The 18,087-nt window shown below is 41.8% G+C and overlaps 1 protein-coding gene across 9 annotated transcripts in view; it reads left to right on the top strand.

The window, feature by feature from the left end:
• Positions 1-18,087, top strand: part of LOC133490474 (SWI/SNF-related matrix-associated actin-dependent regulator of chromatin subfamily B member 1-like) — a 74,090-nt gene that overhangs the window by 24,941 nt on the left and 31,062 nt on the right. For all 9 annotated transcript variants that reach the window (XM_061800589.1, XM_061800592.1, XM_061800585.1 and 6 more), the window contains 3 exons: positions 971-1,108; positions 13,879-14,006; positions 14,074-14,240. In XM_061800589.1, coding sequence (XP_061656573.1) covers positions 971-1,108; positions 13,879-14,006; positions 14,074-14,240 — 433 coding nt within the window. The remainder of the gene's footprint in view (positions 1-970; positions 1,109-13,878; positions 14,007-14,073; positions 14,241-18,087) is intronic.

Here is an 18,087-nt window from a genome sequence, read left to right as displayed (position 1 = left end):
ATAATAAATTCAAAAAGAAATGTGTATTTATTGTTTTACATGAATTCCAATAGGTTGGCAGCTGTCAATACTTTCCCTGCACTTTAGAGCTCAAAAGGACTTAACTCGGACTAGGTCCAGACCAGTCAGGATCCTTTTAGACTCTCCACATCCTGGCCACCAGCTCTTCCAGCTCCTTCTGTAGGCAAAGCGCGACCGATCATTGCAAGTCAAAAGTAGCAGGCATTGGAACAGTTTTTTCCCTCTGGCAATTAAGTCATTAAATTCTTGATCATCGAACAGACTATATTTCGCTTTGTGCCATTGTTGGGACACACACTCACATCCTGCTGGTTCAATCAGTATTAGAATTAGTAATATATTTTGTAGACTCTCGCACGATTCGTCACTCTAAACTGCTCCCTTTGCGTAATTGTCATTGCAGTGGTCTATAATGGGAAACGCAAACAGGTAAAGGCACTCTGTACATGGTTAACACAATGTGGGACGTTGACACACTCTTATCTCCTACCTGTTCTACATGACTTTACATCTTGCTCATCTGTGACACTTATAAGGAATACTTCCTATAAACAGAAATGTCCCTTGCAGTTTGTTCTTGTTACTTTGTCGTTGTGTGTTCTGATTGTCGTACCAGGGCAGCACCGACTGCCAGAGGAAAATTCCTTGTGTGTACACACTTGTCCAATAAAGCTGATTCTGATTCTGAGGTTAACCGCATTATACTGTTATTTAGTAAGAGTAAGGAAATTCAGGAAATATCTCAGTAAATCATTAAGATCAACGCATGCGCTTATTTCTAATGTCATGAGCACAAGTGAAATACATTTTAAAAAGTAGTTGACAAAGTACGAAATTTGTTTGGTTCAAAAGTGGTAGTGTGAACAATAGTTCTGTAGATGGACTTTACCCTAATGCTTGCCTGAGAAACTCCAGACATCAACTAAAGACTTTTCTTTTCCTGTCCAAGGGAGCAGAAAGCCAAAAGAAGCAGTCAGTGGGTCCCAACGCTGCCCAATAGCTCCCACCATTTAGATGCAGTACCTTGTTCCACTACCATCAACCGGAACCGAATGGGTCGGGACAAGAAGAGGACCTTCCCACTGTGGTATGAAGAAGCAAAATTTGCCATTGTGCTCGTCTTTCGCTTGATTGTTTATAACGAGTTAATTTTAGGTGTTGGGTGCAGGGGTGATATCCAGTGCCTTGTGAAAATATTCAGCCCCCTTGAACTTATCAACCTTTTGCCACATTTCAGGCTTCAAACATAGATGTAAAATGAATATTTTGTCAAGAATCAACAACAAGTGGGACACAATTGTTAAGTGGAACGAAATTTATTCAATATTTTATACTTTTTTAACAAATAAAAAACTGAAAAGTGGGGCGTGCAATATTATTCGGCCCCTTTACTTTACATGCAGCAAACTCACTCCAGAGGTTCAGTGAGGATCTCTGAATAATCCACTTGTGTGTTATCAAATCTCCGTATAAATGCACCGACTCTGATAGTCTCAGGGTTCTGTTTAAAGTGCAGAGGGCATCATGAAGGACGAGGAACACGGCAGGTAGGTTCTAGATACTGTTGTGGAGAAGTTTAAAGCCGGATTTGGATACAAAATGATTTCCCAAGCTTTAAACATCTCAAGGAGCACTGTGCACGCACTCCTATTGAAATGGAAGGAGTATCAGACCACTGCAAATCTACCAAGACCCGGCCGTCCCTCTAAACTTTCATCTCGAACAAGGAGAAGATTGATCAGAGATGCAGCCAAGAGGCCCATGGTCACTCTGGATGAACTGCAGATATCTACAGCTGAGGTGGGAGAGTCTGTCCATTGCACAACAATCAGTCGTATACTGCACAAATCTGGCCTTTCTCGAAGAGTGGCAAGAAGAAAGCCATTTCTCAAAAATATTCATAGAAAGGATCATTTAAAGTTTGCCACAAGCCACCTGGGAGACACACCAAACATGGAAGAAGGTGCTCTGGTCAGATGAAACCAAAATGGAAGTTTTTGGTCACAATGCAAAACAATATGCTTGGTGTAAAAGCAACATAGCTCATCACCTTGAACACACTGTCCCACTGTCAAACATGGTAATGGCAGCCCCATGGTTTGGACCTGCTTTTCTTCAGCTAGGACAGGGAAGATGGTTAAAATTGATGGGAAGATGAATGGAGCCAAATACAAGACCATTCTGGAAGAAATGTTGGAGTCTGCAGAAGACCTGAGACTGGCACGGAGATTTATTTTCCAACAGGACAATGATCCAAAACATAAAGCCATATCTACAATGGAATGGTTCACAAATAAACGTATCCAGGTGTTAGAATGGCCAAGTCAAAGTCCACACTTGAATCTAATTGAGAATCTGTGAGCAGAGCTGAAGACTGCTGGTCACAAATCCTCTCCATCCAACCTCACTGAGCTCGAGCTCTTTCTCAAGGAAGAATGGGCAAGAATTTCAGTCTCTCGATATGCAAAACTGATAGTGAAATATACCCCAAGCGACTTGCAGCTGTAATTGCAGCGAAAGGCGGTGCTACAAAGTGATAATGCAATAGGGCAGAATAATATTGCATCCCCCACTTTTCAGGTTTTTATTTGGTCAAAAAGTTTAAAATAGCCAATAAATTTTGTTCCACTTCACAATTGTGTCCCGCTTGTTGTTGATTCTTGATGGAGAAAAAATGTAATTTTATATCTTTATGTTTGAAGCCTGAAATGTGGTGAAAGGTTGAAAAGTTCAAGGGGGCCGAATACTTTCACAAGGCACTGTATATCGGCTATGATATAAAAATTGTGCCAAAGAGAAGTATTACATGATTGAGTATTCATACTGTCCCGAAATGAGAGAAACCGTACCATTGCATGGACAGCAGAGGAGGAGAGAAAGGGAAAAAGTTCATGAAAATCTTCACTCTCAATTAGCAGACATGATTCAATCACATGACCTGTTGGCAAGAAAAACACTGGTGGATTTTAGAGGATAATGTGATGGCAAAAAAAGGGGCCACACCCCAAGCTTGGAAATTGTTTGGATTTGACAAGACTGAAGTTCTGTAGGTCAAACTGTCATATCAAAGATGTGCCAAAAAACGGTTACAGTCGAGAGAACATTTACACAAAAAAATTGTTTCACCAATTACAAACAACAGGAAGGAATATGAGGAATACGTCAAACTTTGGGACTCCACAACCACGACTCCCACCAAAGAAAAATAATTCACAACACACTTCGAAAACAAAATGTAATTTAGCAAAGATGTAACACTTGACAAAGCAAAAGTAACCATGGTCAAGACATAACAGACGGCATCTACTCCATTTCTTTCTGCAGATTTCCAGTCAGATTTGAGTGACAAACGTTTTGATTTGGTTAAAAATATTTAATTAGGTTTACATTTTAATTTTTTTTTTTTTTTACTGAAGCGTCACTACAATACTATTGCCCAAACCTGATTTTGCACATTCTTGGATGTATTCAGTGCTTTAAAAAATGAGTTTATTTTATTGTGTTGAGGTAAAAAATCTGTCTGTGGTGCACTGCAAACAACCAGATTTTGGATAAAAAAAGAAAACCCAATACTTATACTTGAGGAAACGCAGAGCTGGCCCTCGATCCCCCATTTTCATCAATTGTGACTTCAAGGAAAAAGTCCACATTTGTACATTTCTTGAGATATACATTAGACACCCTCTCCTGGACTACAATACCACAGCTATTGTTCAGAAGGTCAGGCAACATATTCACTTCCTCAGGGATTTAAAAAGAAACAACCTCTGTAAAAGACTGCTGGTAGCCTTTTACCACTCTGCTGTTGAAAGCACTTTAACATACTGTATTACGTCATGGGATGCAGGCTGCTTTGTTGCAGACCTCACTACTGCAGAAAAAGTCATTGGCTTCACCTATTACAGGACGTTATAACGTTTGTGCCGGGACCATCAGTACATCACCTTTACTGTTTTGGAGATGATACAGGTCATTTAGATTGCACACCACGAGATTCATCCTTTTTTTTTTTTTTCTTTCCCAAAAGCTATTCACTCTCTGAATCACCAACATAAACCCTAGTCATCAACACGTTACATATGTCAGGAAAGTAATCTATTTATTGTCATCTGAACACAAAGATGATTGGACTTTTGTACATTTTTATTAAAGTACATTTAAATGTTGGTCATATTCTGTGGGTTTTGTATGAATGCTTATATTTGAATGTTGGTGTGTTTTTTTTATCTGGAGGGGGGCATGTGCAATTTCATTGTTTCTATGCAGTAATAATAATAAAATGAAAACTTGTCTCATAATGACAGCAGGTACTGCAAATCATCAGCTACTGTACTTTTGGTATCATTGGTGAAGTATTTTGGTCATATACGTATCCCTGTCTGTCTGGCGCCAACGGAACAACACCCATAATGAGCTGCCACAGGCAAGTGGCGACTAGTGTGCTACTCAGTGATTAGATTCTTATCCGTGTGGTATTTTTTTGCATCGGACTGATCAGTGGCACGTCATTTTATCCCAAATATTTTTATTGGTCTGATACTTGCACCATCCATCAATAAGTATCACGATGTCAAATAAGAGTAGAATTAAAAAAAAAAAAACATGCATTCAAAGTGTATAATGTAAAGGATAATAAGAATTATATATATATTGTAAGCGTCTGGCCGTCCCTCACTAACTGACCCCTCCTGTTATGTCACAACTCAGCTTCCGAAACCAACGTTGGTTGGTCTGCGTTTGTGTTGAATAATCTTGTCTGTTGCTTTAGATTCCCTTGTTTATCAAAACTCATGTAAAATTCACTACGTGCATCCTCGTTTTATATTTGAGTGAGAGGAATCGATGTGCCGCAGCGACAGAATGGATTTATTGTAGCAAACCTTGAAGGGTTATGACATTGATCAACAAGTAATAGCAAGGAAAAGGTTTCTTGTCATTTTCCTCTGTTATGCAAGAAAACAAATGACATGCTGCCCCATAAATTAAAAATTAGATGTCCTTCGCGTCATCTAAAAATTACATCAAACTGGAGGCAAGGTGGTCCCTCCCAGCAACTTACATAAATTTTCTGAGCCGCTTATTCTCACGAGTACCACGGGGGTGCTGGAGCCAGTTACAAGTGTCATCGGGCAGGAGGCGGGGTATTCCCTGAACTGGTGGCCAGCCAACCACAGGGCACATGGAGACAAGTCGCACTCACAATCACTCCTGGGTTCGATCGATGTTTTTGGGATGTGGGAGGAAACCCGAGTGCCAGGAGAAAATCCACACAGGCATAGGGAGAACATGGAAACGGCATACTGGCGGGCCAGTCCTCAGAACTGTTATACCAACGCTCTACACCTGTTCCACCGTACCACCCGCAACTTTCATCCATTCCAATTTAAATTTCATTTGATCTGGTAATAGCTACACTGAATTATGCAGAGTCTGTGAAACATAGGCTTTGAAGTGCTCAATTATAACATCGCTCAACTTATGAGTGAAGAGCAACTCAAATCCTTCAAAGATAAAAGTCTCAATCAAACCATTCGGTGCTTATCGCTAAACTTGTTGTCTCAGCTGAAATGGAGCGACCAAGAGAATGCTCTGGTGAAGTCCAGACTGGAAATTGAAAAGCGTAAACCAGTTCAGTTTGCTTCACATTTGACAGACACCAATGCACATTTAAACCTGGCTGAAGCCCGCCTCATTGATGTAAAAATCCAACAGGATGATGGGGAGGCTCGATTAGCTGATCTTACTGCTGCAGAAGTGCTGTCCACAGACGGTGGGGAATTAAATGATAAAAAACCAACAGACCCCTAATTGCAAGTAAACAAAGTTTTGGGAGTCAAAACAAACAGTTACAAGACGCTTAACTGAACTTGTCCACTTAAAAACCAAGGTTGTAGAATTAGCTGACTGACCGATTAATGACCACATGCTTGAATTACGAGATGAGAAGCAGTGAGCGACTCTTCTTCAGAGTCAAGAAATCAGTGACTTCCACCAGCTCACTGAACACACTGAAACACGTAAAGCAGAATGCTCTAAAAAGATAGAACAGTCCTATAAGTTCAAGACACAGCTGATAGGGCGGGAGACTGAGCTGGGCCGCCTCCATCTAACAGCTCCAGGACCAAGAAGATGACTTAAACCATGTCAGGCACAAGCTGCACTTAGCTCAACAGCTATCTGCTCCCTCGCTGACTCATTACCCTCCTACAGCCCCTGGTACAGACAGTTTAGCCCTTCTCTCACCAGAAGTCCTCCGAAACATCTCCGGTCTCTGAACCAGAACTCACTTTTAAGAGGCAACCTTCTGACCGGTAGCAGGCTCACCAGCTGCTGCTCATCATTTTGACTTACCCCAGACACCCCTTCCACCCATCACCGCCGCCGGTATGACGCTAAATGACTTAGTCGTGCACAACATTCATACAACACACCCAGAGACCTTAGAGACCTCCGATTCCACCTTAAATGATTCACTTCTGTGACTATGAAAGACAGACTGTACCTTATTAAAGTTCTCGTGACACAAAAACATGGAAATTATTTTTTTTTTTTACCAAAAAAAATTACGGGAATGGAATCATCTGTTTGTTCAAAGCACGTCAGAATGTTGCCTGATATATATATATATATATATATATATATATATATATATATATATATATATATATATATAAAATGTTTTTTTTTATCTCGTGCCATGAAAAACCTGTGGACTGTGGGGTGTTGAAGAAGAAGCTGGAAGCGACTTATTACGCAGACAACTTCAGCTGCAGAATCGAGTGTATTTACCTCCTTGTACAGGCGAGAAATTTGCTGGTTTTTTTTTTTCTAAATTTTTGCCAAACTGCCGAAATGACAGGTGTGTATAGAGCTAGTAAAAAAAATAATGGGGTTAGTCCCACAGTTTATTGTGGAAGTTACGTGTGAATTTAGAATAAATCCCATTGGTCGAACCAGCAAAATATAACAAATGATTTGTATTGCGTTTAAGACAATTTAATCGCACACATTACAATTCAACACAAATCAATAACAAGCTAACACAAAATAGAAGTACAAAGCAGTTTAGTAACATGTAGCACGAGCTAACTAGCCAAATGCCGTATAGAGCCAAAGTTGACACAGATGTTCCAAACAGGCGAATGTTATTTCCAGCGAATGTTCGAAGTAGGCGATTTGTTCTGGAAATGTCAAAAAGACCGAAGGGTAGTGTGGCGTCCGTGTACTTGTCCGAAAGCAGCAGTGGTAGGAAGAAGCTCCGTCGTCCTTAATAAGCACTTCTTGAACATTCCAGAAATGCGCGTCTGACGACGTAATAGTGCTCATGACAAAAAAAAAAAAATCAAAGAATTCAGAATAAACTGCTCCCGTTTCAGGCCAGTCTGCATCACCAAAATCCTTTAATTTTGATAAATGCCACACTGACAGAGGGAAAATGATGCATGAAGCTGGTAATAAAGTTTCATGATTCATAGTAAAATGAGCCATGGGCTGAAAGGCCAGTAACTTAATTTCTTTGATAATTTTACATTTTCCTTGAAGTAAAAAGTTTACATACATTTCCCGAGTATCGAGTAGCATTTCCTTTTAACTGCATGACTTGGGTCAAACATTTTGGGTACCCTTCCACAATCATCTGACAGTATTCTGCTTGAATCCTGCCCCATTCTTGTGACAGAACTGGTGGAACTGAGTTGGGTTTGTCAGTTGTCTTGCTTAGACACTCCTTTTTAGATCTGCCCACAAATTTTGGATGGGATTCAAAACAGTTTTATGTGATGGCCAATCTAAGACATTGTTGTACTCAAGCCACTTTTAAACCATTTTGGCAGTATGCTTTGGCTCAATGTCCAGTTGCAAAATCCATTTGCTCCCAAGTTTTAACTTCCTGGCTGATGTCTTGAGATATTGCCGTAATATCTCCATGTAATGTTCTTTCTTCATGATGCCATCTATTTTATGAAGAGCTCCAGTTCCTGGTGCTGCAAAGTAGCCCCAGATGATGCTGCTAGCTCCATGCTTCACAGTTGGTATGGTGTTCTCAGGTCTACAAGCTTCCCCTTTTTCCCTCCAGATGTATCATTGGTCATTACGGCCAAACAGCTCCACTTTCATTTCATCAGACCACAAGGAATTTCTCCAGAAGTTGAGATCCTTGTCTTTTTGAAAACTGTAATGTCTTTTTTTTTTTCCCCCTTAGGAATAATGGCTTGATTCTCAGTGAATGGCCTTTCAGCCCATGTTGGTTGAGGATTTGTTTCACTGTTCCACTGATAATGACACTTTTTTTTACCAGCTTCATTCAGCATCTTCACAATGTCTGGAGCTTTTGTTCTGGGGTTGATTTGCACATTTTTGACAAAACATGGTCATCTCTGGGACCCAGAGCCTGTCTCCTTCCTGAGTGGTGTGATGACTGGACATTCCCATGAATGTATACTTTATTTAATTTAATTTTTATTTTATACTCCCATATAATTGTTTGAACAGATGAATGAGGCACCTTCAAGCATCAGGGGAATTGCACCTAAGAGCCAGATTTATGGACCTCCAAGATTCACTCTTTCCTCCCGGATTTCTTTTTTTTTTTTTTTTTTTCCCCATGATTTCAAACAAGTGTTGCGTGTAAATTTAGAATCATGAAATCCCCTTGTTTAAACCAGCAAAATATAACAAAGCAGTTGTGTTGCGTTTTAGACAATTTAATCACACACAATACACCTTGTCATAGTGGAGGGGTTTATTTGTCCCAATGATCCTAGAACCCAAGTAGTCTGGGGCTTCATGTCCTTGGTAGCGTCATCCATGGCAAACATGTTCTCGGTGAGGGAACAGACAAAGTACATCTCCATAAAAGAATAAGATGGATGACAAATAAAAATAGTGGTTTCAGTTTTCCCTTGCACGGACGCAGGGCCCCGGGGCCACCTTCTGGAGCCAGGCCTTGAGGTGGGGCTTGAAGGTGAGCGTCTGCTGGCTGGGCCTGCACCCATGGTGCTCGGCCGGGCACATCCAAAAAGATACCATGGGACCTCCTTCCCATGGGCTCACCACCTGTGAATGGGGCCATAGGGGTCATGTGCAATGTGAGCTGAAGTAATTTCAACTCCCACCTCTGAAAGAACTTTGCCCATGTTCTGGAGGAGGCGGGGTACCATTGACAGGGTTCGCACGCGGCCCTAAAAGTACCTAAAAACCCCAAAATTTTCAAAGGTGCATTTAGAGGTTCCTAAAAGTCCTTAAAATCCGCGAAAACCGGTGAAGCGCCTAAAAAGGCCTTAAATTAAAAAAAAAAATCAAAGGGAGGACCTCTACCTCCAAAATTCTCCCTAAAAAATAAATTAATCTTTTATTTAAAAAAAAATATAGCGATCCGTCTGGCGTCCAAATCAGCCGTAAATTGTCAACGGAAGTCACCGTGTTGACAACTAGTCGCCATCTTGTCGATATTCCATTGTTTGTTTCCGTGAGTAGGAATTTCACTTTGTCTTTGTTACGACGTAGCGTAGTTCTTTCATCGATCCAACTTGTATCACGGGGAAGTGCATTTTTCAAGAAGCTTGGGTTGAAAGTAAGGAGTTTGGGAGCTGGGTTCGTCGAGAACCAAAAGATCGGCACATGTTTTACTGCCATCTGTGCAAGCAGAGTTACCAGCTTGAAAAGATGGGCGTCAAAGCGCTGGCGTCGCACCGGGAAAAACAGGAGACACGCTGATTTGGCGAAGACTCTCTCATCTTCCGTTGGTATGAATCTGTTTCTAAAATATCAAGATAGTGAAGCATCAACTTCAGGCAGTGGTACAAGCAGTGCATGTGCACTGGGGATCGTAAAAATCGCTTACTTTCGTAACCGGTTTCAACCGAACAGCTGTAGCAAAAAAAATTAACCGGACCTCGAGTTGGAGTGTGGGGTCCCGCACGGACTCTTTTTGTTGTTGCTCTTCCGGAGTGACGAGTTCACAAAGTCTGCCAATAAAACAAGTTTTGTTCCTGTGTCCGACACTCCGCCTCCGACTCCTTTTCTCCGGTGCTACACCATTGATCGTTAATTTACTCTGTGGTAATGGGGTAGTTTGTATACAATATTGACAAACAAGCTTATTGAATGTGGCTTTCAACAACGCACTCGTGTAAGTTAAATTTTTGTTCTTTTTTTTGTAAAAATGTTTTAATGTTGTAGCAAAAAAAAAACGGTACCATAGTGGTGTTTACATAATTCACCCGCGGGACCTCGAGTTGGGGTGCGGGGTTCCGCACGGACTGTTTTTGTTGTTGCTCTTCCGGAGTGACGAGTTCAGAGTTCCCCCCGTTATGCGAGTAGTGTTTTGATCTCTGCCAATAAAACAAGTTTACTCCCATACTTTGGAGCGTTTCCTCGATGCCAGGTTTGATGTTTCTTTGATTTAACTGAATGTTCATTTGAGTCCAACTTTACTCTAACAGCGAAACTTAAAAAAAGTGGAAATGATGTTAAAAAAATAGCGCAATGTGGAGTACCGGAACCGGAAGAAATGATTGGAAATTTTAACCGATTTCAAAAGTCCGTTCACGGTTTCGGTTTAAAAAAAAAAAAAAAAAAAAACGGTTATTTGTAACCGGTTGCGATCCCTAATGCGCACCTACAGTTGTCCAGCCAGAAGTCAGGCTTTATGAACGTAGTTCAATACATGAAGACGGACTCGTTAAAGGCAGCGATTGTGTGGACTTTAAAAATGATCTGCAGCCATTACAGTTACAAATCTTGTGAAAATAATTTGAAAGTGTTTGCAGTCATGTTCCCAGACAGTGACATTGCTAAAAACTACCACTGTGGGGAAAGGAAGACTTCGTACCTGGCTACATTTGGCATCGCTGCCCACTTTTCATCTCTACTGCCTCAAAGCCAAAAAAGCCAGAATACAGAGTGACATATCAACGCTTATTGAGAAGGCTGACAGGCTGTGTGAGGAGGCAAAAGAAAAGAGGAATCTGAGGTTTATCACCAAGGCCAATGCACTCAGAGGCAGAGCAAAGGACAAGAGAGCCACTTTGGCACCTCTGCAGCAACAAATAGAGGAGGCACTGGGTAGGCTCTAGGACCTAGAGTTGGGGTGCTGAAACAGACATCAGGAGAAGACATTTGTGTATATAGTTGCAATTGTAGTTAGAATCTGTTCTTCTGTATACTGTTATGTGAAGACGTTGACAATGGACATATTGAGAACTACCACAAGGGGCGACAGGTGATCACTGTCACAGGTACTGAGGTACAGGAACATTTGATGAACCAGAACGGTTGATGGCACCATTGGGTGAGTCTTTTTTCCTTACTCTTGATTTCCCACGATCGCCCTAAATTTTTCGTGTCAGCCCTAAATTTTTCGTATTCGCCCATGTTTTTGGGCAGACTGAGTATGAACCCTGATTGAGTCCGAATGGACAATGTTCCGCGCCTCCATTGCTGAGGTGGCTGACCAGAGCTGTGGGTGTAAGATGAACAGTGCCAGTCATGGCAGCAACCCCCGAACACGTTGGTGGTCACTAACAGTGAGGGATGCCGTCAGGCTGAAGAAGGAGACCTATCAGGCATTTCTAGCCTGTTGAACTCCTAAGACAGCTGATTGGTACCGGCTGGCCAAGCATAATGCAGCTTTGGTGGTTGCTGAGGCAAAAACCCGGGCGTGGGTGGAATTCGGTGAAGCCATGAAAGATGACTTCAAGACAACTTAGTTGAAATTCTGGTACACCGTCCGGCATCTCAGAAGGGGAAGCAGTGCACCGTGAACACTGTGTATAGCGAGGTTGGCGCACTGCTGACCTCAACTCGGGGTGTTGTGAGTCAATGGGGAGAATACTTTGAATACCTCCTCAATTCCACCAACAGACCTTTCCATGAGGAAGCAGAGTCTGGGTTCTCTGAGGCAATCTCTTCTCTCTCTGGGGTTGAGGTCACCGAGTTGGTTAAAAAGCTCCTCGATGAAGGGCTCCGGGAGACGTGGATGAGATAAGCCTGGATTTTCTAAACACACTGAATGTTGTGGGCCTTTCCTGGCTGATACGCCTCTGCAACACTGTGTGGACATTTGGGATAGTGGAGAGTGTGTTCCAACTAATGGGGATCACACTCCTCAGCCTCCCTGGTAAGGTCTATACAGGTATGCTGGAGGGGAGGGTCCATCAGGAAGCTGAATCTCAGATTCAGGAGGAGCAATGTGGTTTTCCTCCTGGCTGGGGAACAATCAACCAGCTCTTCCCCCTCGGCAGCATCCTCGAGGATTGATGGGAGTTCATCCAACAAGTCTACATGTGTTTTGTGGACTTGGAGAAGGCGTTCAACTGTGTCCCTCGGGGAGTCCTGTGGGGGGGCTTCTTTAGGAATGTGGGGTACCAAACCCCCTGATACCGGCTGTTCGGTCCGTGTACGACCAGTGTCAGAGTTTGGTCCCCATTGCCGGCAATAAGTCAGATTTTTTTCCAGTGAGAGTTGGACTTAGCCAAGGCTGCCCTTTATACTTATTTTGTTCATAACTTATGGACAGAATATCTTGGTGCAGCGGAGGCATTTTGCAACAGAGTGTGGAGCGGCTGGGATGAGACTCGGCAACTCCAAATCTGAGACCATGGTCCTCAGCCAGAAAAGGGTGGGGTGCCCCCTCTGGTTTGGGAATGAAATACTCCCCTAAGTGCAGGAGTTCAAGTATCTTGGGAACTTATTCATGAGTGAGGGAAGAATGTAGCGGGAGATCAACAGGTGGATCGGTGCAGTGATGCAGACTTTGTATTGGTCCATAGTGGTAAAGAGGTCACTAAGTCGAAAGGTGACGCACTCAATTTACCAGTTGATCTCCCGTCCTACCCTCACCTATGGTCCACAAGCTGAGAGTCGTGGCCGAAAGAACAAGATCCCGAATCTAAGCCAATATAAAATAGAGGTCCAATGGCAGTTATTTAGGTGTAAGGTAACAAACGAAACGAAATATAGTCACCACATTCCTTTATTTGAGTCGATTGTTATTTCCAGCGATAGAATCCACAAAATTCCAAAAGACGCAACGGAGAAGGCAGGGTGGTGGAAGGAGAGTCATTACTTGTTCGAAGCACCGGGTGGTTGTCAGAAGTTCCGTCGGCAAGCCATCCAGTTCTTATATAGACACTTCTCGAAAGTTCCACAAAGTTCCGCATCAGATGATGTAATAGTGTACGTAATAAAGAATGCAGTTAAAGAAAAGTAAAGGGAAAAAAAGAATACAAAACAAATGCAATAGAATGTTATACATAACTACATTTTCATTTTAGCCTTTTGGGGTCCTGCCTGGCCCCATTCTTTGAGGGAAAAAAAATCATTCTCCAAAAGCGCTTAAAATGGGGATGAGATAATACATCTGAGTGGGTTACTCAAAAAATGGGTTTAAAACTTGTTCATCATTACTACGTTGGTTATAATTGTGAAACTATATTAATACACATATACAGTATAAACTCCCCATCTGTATGTTTATTAGCCACTGTATTCCATAATAGAGTATAGATGCCCCATAGCTCAATAGTTAGAGCATTGGTTTGGTAAACCACAGGTCATGAGTTCATATCTCACTGGGGCCTCTACTCCCCAAGAGGTGTTGTGTCAGGAATGGCATCCGCTGTAAAAACGGTGCCAAACAAATATGAGTGTTCATCTGAGATGTCATGCTGTGGCAACCCCTAACAGGACAAGCCAAAATAACTATTCAATAATAGAGTATGCAATCCAGCACAGAATCCACTATATGAGATTGATGATGTGTATTAAGTGTATAGCACTTGAAAATTACTAGTTTGTTTTTATACCCCCTGATTCTGCATCTTATTGAAAATACATTGCTGAAATGTCTCCCTTTAGCTTTGATGATCATGATCCTGCTGTGATCCATGAGAATGCTGTCCAAGTAGAGGTGCTGGTTCCTATCCGTCTTGACATGGAGATAGATGGGCAAAAACTCAGAGATGCTTTCACATGGAACATGAATGGTATAGCTCATTGCCAGTAACATGTTATCAAAATAAATCAATAAACTTAAAGTTCCTTCTCCAACAGAAAAACTGATGACCCCTGAGATGTTTGCAGAAATTCTGTGCGATGACTTGGACCTGAATCCTCTGACTTTTGTCCCTGCCATCACCTCAGCCATACGCCAACAAATTGAGTCATACCCCACTGACAGCATTTTAGAGGAGCAGGCAGACCAGAGAGTCATAGTCAAGGTGGGTTCTGAACCAAAGTAAAGTTTCAACAATTTAAAACCATTCCCAGCATTCTTAATGTCTGCCCAAAGTCATTTTGTTTCTAAATATAGTAAATGTTTTGAAAATATGCCAAGACTGAGAACAACGTAGTCATGAGTTGATGAGATAGCTTCACTCTTTTTCACCATCTCAGCTGGCCAGATTTTTTTTTTGTGGAGCTAAAAACTAGCTCTGGGATAAAAGCCGGTTGGGACGACAGTCCTTTGTGCCATTATTGCCCTTAATTTATAAACACCAAGTGCCATTATCCCACACAGTGGCTTTTTGGCCTAATAGCCACTCTAATAGTGTGCAGTTACCCATCAAACAATGCCCACAATTCAAAAATCTTCCCTAAAGTTTATGTTCAGTTATTTGTGTCTGTGTTGTCTGGCCCAACATATTTCATAGAGAGTCAGTGATGAACTGGTCAAATTTTGCCCCTTAGACCCTCTTGCCAGCGCTTAAGCAGTGAGGATGGAAGTGTATTAATAACTCCCTACTTCCTTGCGCACTTTTGAGGGCATTCCAATCTTTTTCTCATTTTCTTTTCAGCATGTCCCGTTTGGGGTCACCACAGCACATCATCTTTTTCCATTTAAGCCCATCTCCTGCATTCTCCTCTCAAACACCAACAACACTCATCTCCTCTCACAACATCCATCAACCTTCTTTTTGGTCTTCTCACTCTTTTGCCTGGCAGCTCCATCCTTAGCACCCTTCTACAGTACCACCTCCACCTTAATTGCTCTATTACACCTACGGCAACCTCCCAATAACGTTTTTGGTTCTTCTTTAGTCATAACATTTTTCATTATGTAGTTATACCACCCAAGCCTTGTGCCCCGGTGAAAGCTTCCTCTGGAGCGCCCAAGAGGTGGTAACTCCGCCTGATAAGAGAACTGTGAAAATGGAGGCTGCGTTGTGATTAGAGGACGAAACTTTTCAGCCAGGAAAGGCTGGTTCGTTTTCAAAAATGATACGGCCTCAGACGCGTGCCTCTCTATGGTGCTACTTGTAGTTACGTGGAGCAAGGTTTTCCTAACATCAGTGAGTGAGGAACCTCCCTGATCAAGTTTTTAACATGGATAAAACTGACCTTTTTTGGAAGAGGATCCCTTCACGTACTTTCCTCTTGAAGGAGAGTGTTAACGATCATGTGTGGCAATGCTGCAAGTTAGTGAATTTGAACGATCTACAAGGCTCTTCCTCGCCACCAACAAAAGCCTCTTCCTCTCTCTCAGATAGCAATGTTGTTGATTGTGTCTGTGTGAGACGGGACTGCACAGGCGTGTTGAGCAGCGAGAGTGAGAAGGGATAGAAAAGCAGCGTAAGCAGGTGCGAGTGTGTGCGGTTAAAGTTTAGCAACGAGCCAATAAAGCCTTACAAGCAGCGAACTGGTGCTTCGTACCATTATTTTTCCCGCCACCAAGGAGTCTCCTCTGCATCTCCCGACCACGGTCAGGAGACCGTTGCAGGAAAGGTTAACAAAGGTTTTATAATTATAGATATAATTTAATACGTTTACTTTTGTAATCTTAGTCTCAAATATGTAAAGTATACATAATATTTACGTGTGTGTATATATATATATATTTTTTTTTGTTCATTATTTCACTTTTTATTGGTAATAAAATTGTTAAACAAGCTGAACATGATTGTGTATCACAAGTTTTTATATATAAATTGAGAAAAGAGAAAAAGTTAACTAAAATCAGCTGTAAAATGAATTTGAACTGACTAAAAATGTAATTATGATACAAGTATAAGAGACAGCAGAAGAGGATGTCCATTCTCATGCTTAAATAAACCCTAACCAAATACCATCTAGTAGTTCATCTTCAACCAAGGTCATGTCAGTAAGTGAGCAGAGGAATTAACATCGAAAATAATATAAACAATAACAATAATCATAATTAATGTATAGAAGACTAAGGAGATCATAGTGGACTTCAGCAAAGGGCACTACCAGCATCCCCCGCTAACCATCAACAGTACTGTAGTAGAGCAGGTGAGCAGCGCCAAATTCTTGGGTGTACACATTTCTGAAGACCTTTCCTGGACCACTAACGCCACACTACTAGCTAAAAAAGCTCAACAGCACCCCTACTTCCCTGCAGAAACTCAAAGTGACAGCCCCGTCCCCCATCATGATCTTTTACAGTGGGATGATCAAGAGCATCCTGTGCACCAGCATCACCGTGTGGTACGGCGGCTACACCAACTCCAGCCGCAAGATCCTAAAACAAACTGTGACCATGGTTGGGAGACGCAGGGAAGAAGTCTTCTCCTGGGCCAAGGTTGTCCTCCTTGTGGGTTAACTCCTTCTCACTTCGCGCTTCCGAAGCCTAATGGTGGGAGTCCCATATTTTCCGGACTATACATCACTCCGGAGTACAAGTCGCACCACCCATAAAATCCATAAAAGAGAAGAAAAAAAACATATAGAAGTCGCACTGGAGTAGAAATCGCATTTTTAGGGGAAATTTATTTGATTAAAATCCAACACCAAGAACCGACATGTCATTTGAAATTTAAATGATGAACAATTTAAAATCGAAATAGAATGGAGGCAACAACAGGCTGAACGGTATCATACATTATACGACAACTGAGAACATGGCATGTATGTTAACATAACATATTAAGAGTTATTCCAATAACTATTAACATAAATAACATACTAAGAAGTTACCATCCGTGTCACTCCAAATACTTGGTAACTAAAATCCAATGAAATCTTCATCCTCGGTGTGACTTCTAAAGAAGTCCGCCAATTCCAGAGGTAGAAGATGCACCGCTTTCTCTTTTACGTCACTTACGTCAGTCTTCGTCAGTTGCAGTTACAACTAGCCTATTCGAGCCTTTCTGAAACCCGACAGGATGCTTTTGGTTGTCACGGAAGCCCATACTTTGTCGAGCCATCCAATGACTTTCCGGAAAGTTGCGTGGGAGATTCACCCGGAAGCTGTGCTCTCCATCCATCATCCACTGCTCCCATAGCAGGGGTCGGGAACCTATGGTTCGCGAGCCATACCTGGCTCCTTTGGTGGTTGCATGATGGCTCGCGGAGCCCTCATAACGACATACTGTACATGTGATTTCTGTCATGCGGGCAACGCAAATGACGCAGAGACAGTTTGTCCTAGTGGGGTTGCCTTAGTCCACAGGCTTCAGGTCGAACAGCTCCGTAATTATGGAAACGCTTTTGACAAAGGTCGATCAAAGAAAAAAATAATGAGTACCACCAAAGTTTTCAACAACAATGGACAGCCTTTGTCGAGAGGGAAGGTTCTGCTGTGTGTCTACATTGACAGTTGGGGAGTATGCTCAAGCATTTGTCCTCAATGTTGCCAATAAACATTTTGCCAACTTCGTATAAAAACAAGAAAATCAAACTAATAAAAGACATGCCTTTGTTGGCAAAACCGTTCACCATCGCACTATTATGATGGCAAATCAAATTGAATTACATTCATGATAAACAGACGGAAGTCTCAACGCCTACATGATGCTTAATCTAACGACGTATGAAGCACCACAAGTCGTATTCATGGTAAGAAGTACTTTCCTCATCATTGGTGAGCAACATCATAATGTTATTTAAAATAATCTGCAGAATATTATTTTCTCTTCAATGGCATTTTTGTTCAGTCCTTCTCAGTTCTAAGTTACAACTAATGTTGAAATGCTGAATTTTCAGAAGTAGCAGGTGTCAGTGTTGAAATAACCGATAAATGGATGGATGGATGTAATAATATGAATAATTTCACATATATTTTGCTCTGGACAATAATTCGCACCCCTGACCAAACTGGAAAAAAAA

Source organism: Syngnathoides biaculeatus, chromosome 17, assembly GCF_019802595.1.
Source record: "Syngnathoides biaculeatus isolate LvHL_M chromosome 17, ASM1980259v1, whole genome shotgun sequence".
NCBI lineage: Eukaryota > Metazoa > Chordata > Actinopteri > Syngnathiformes > Syngnathidae > Syngnathoides > Syngnathoides biaculeatus.
The sequence above is the reverse complement of the archived record's forward strand: the minus strand, read 5'-3'. Positions and strand labels throughout refer to the sequence as shown.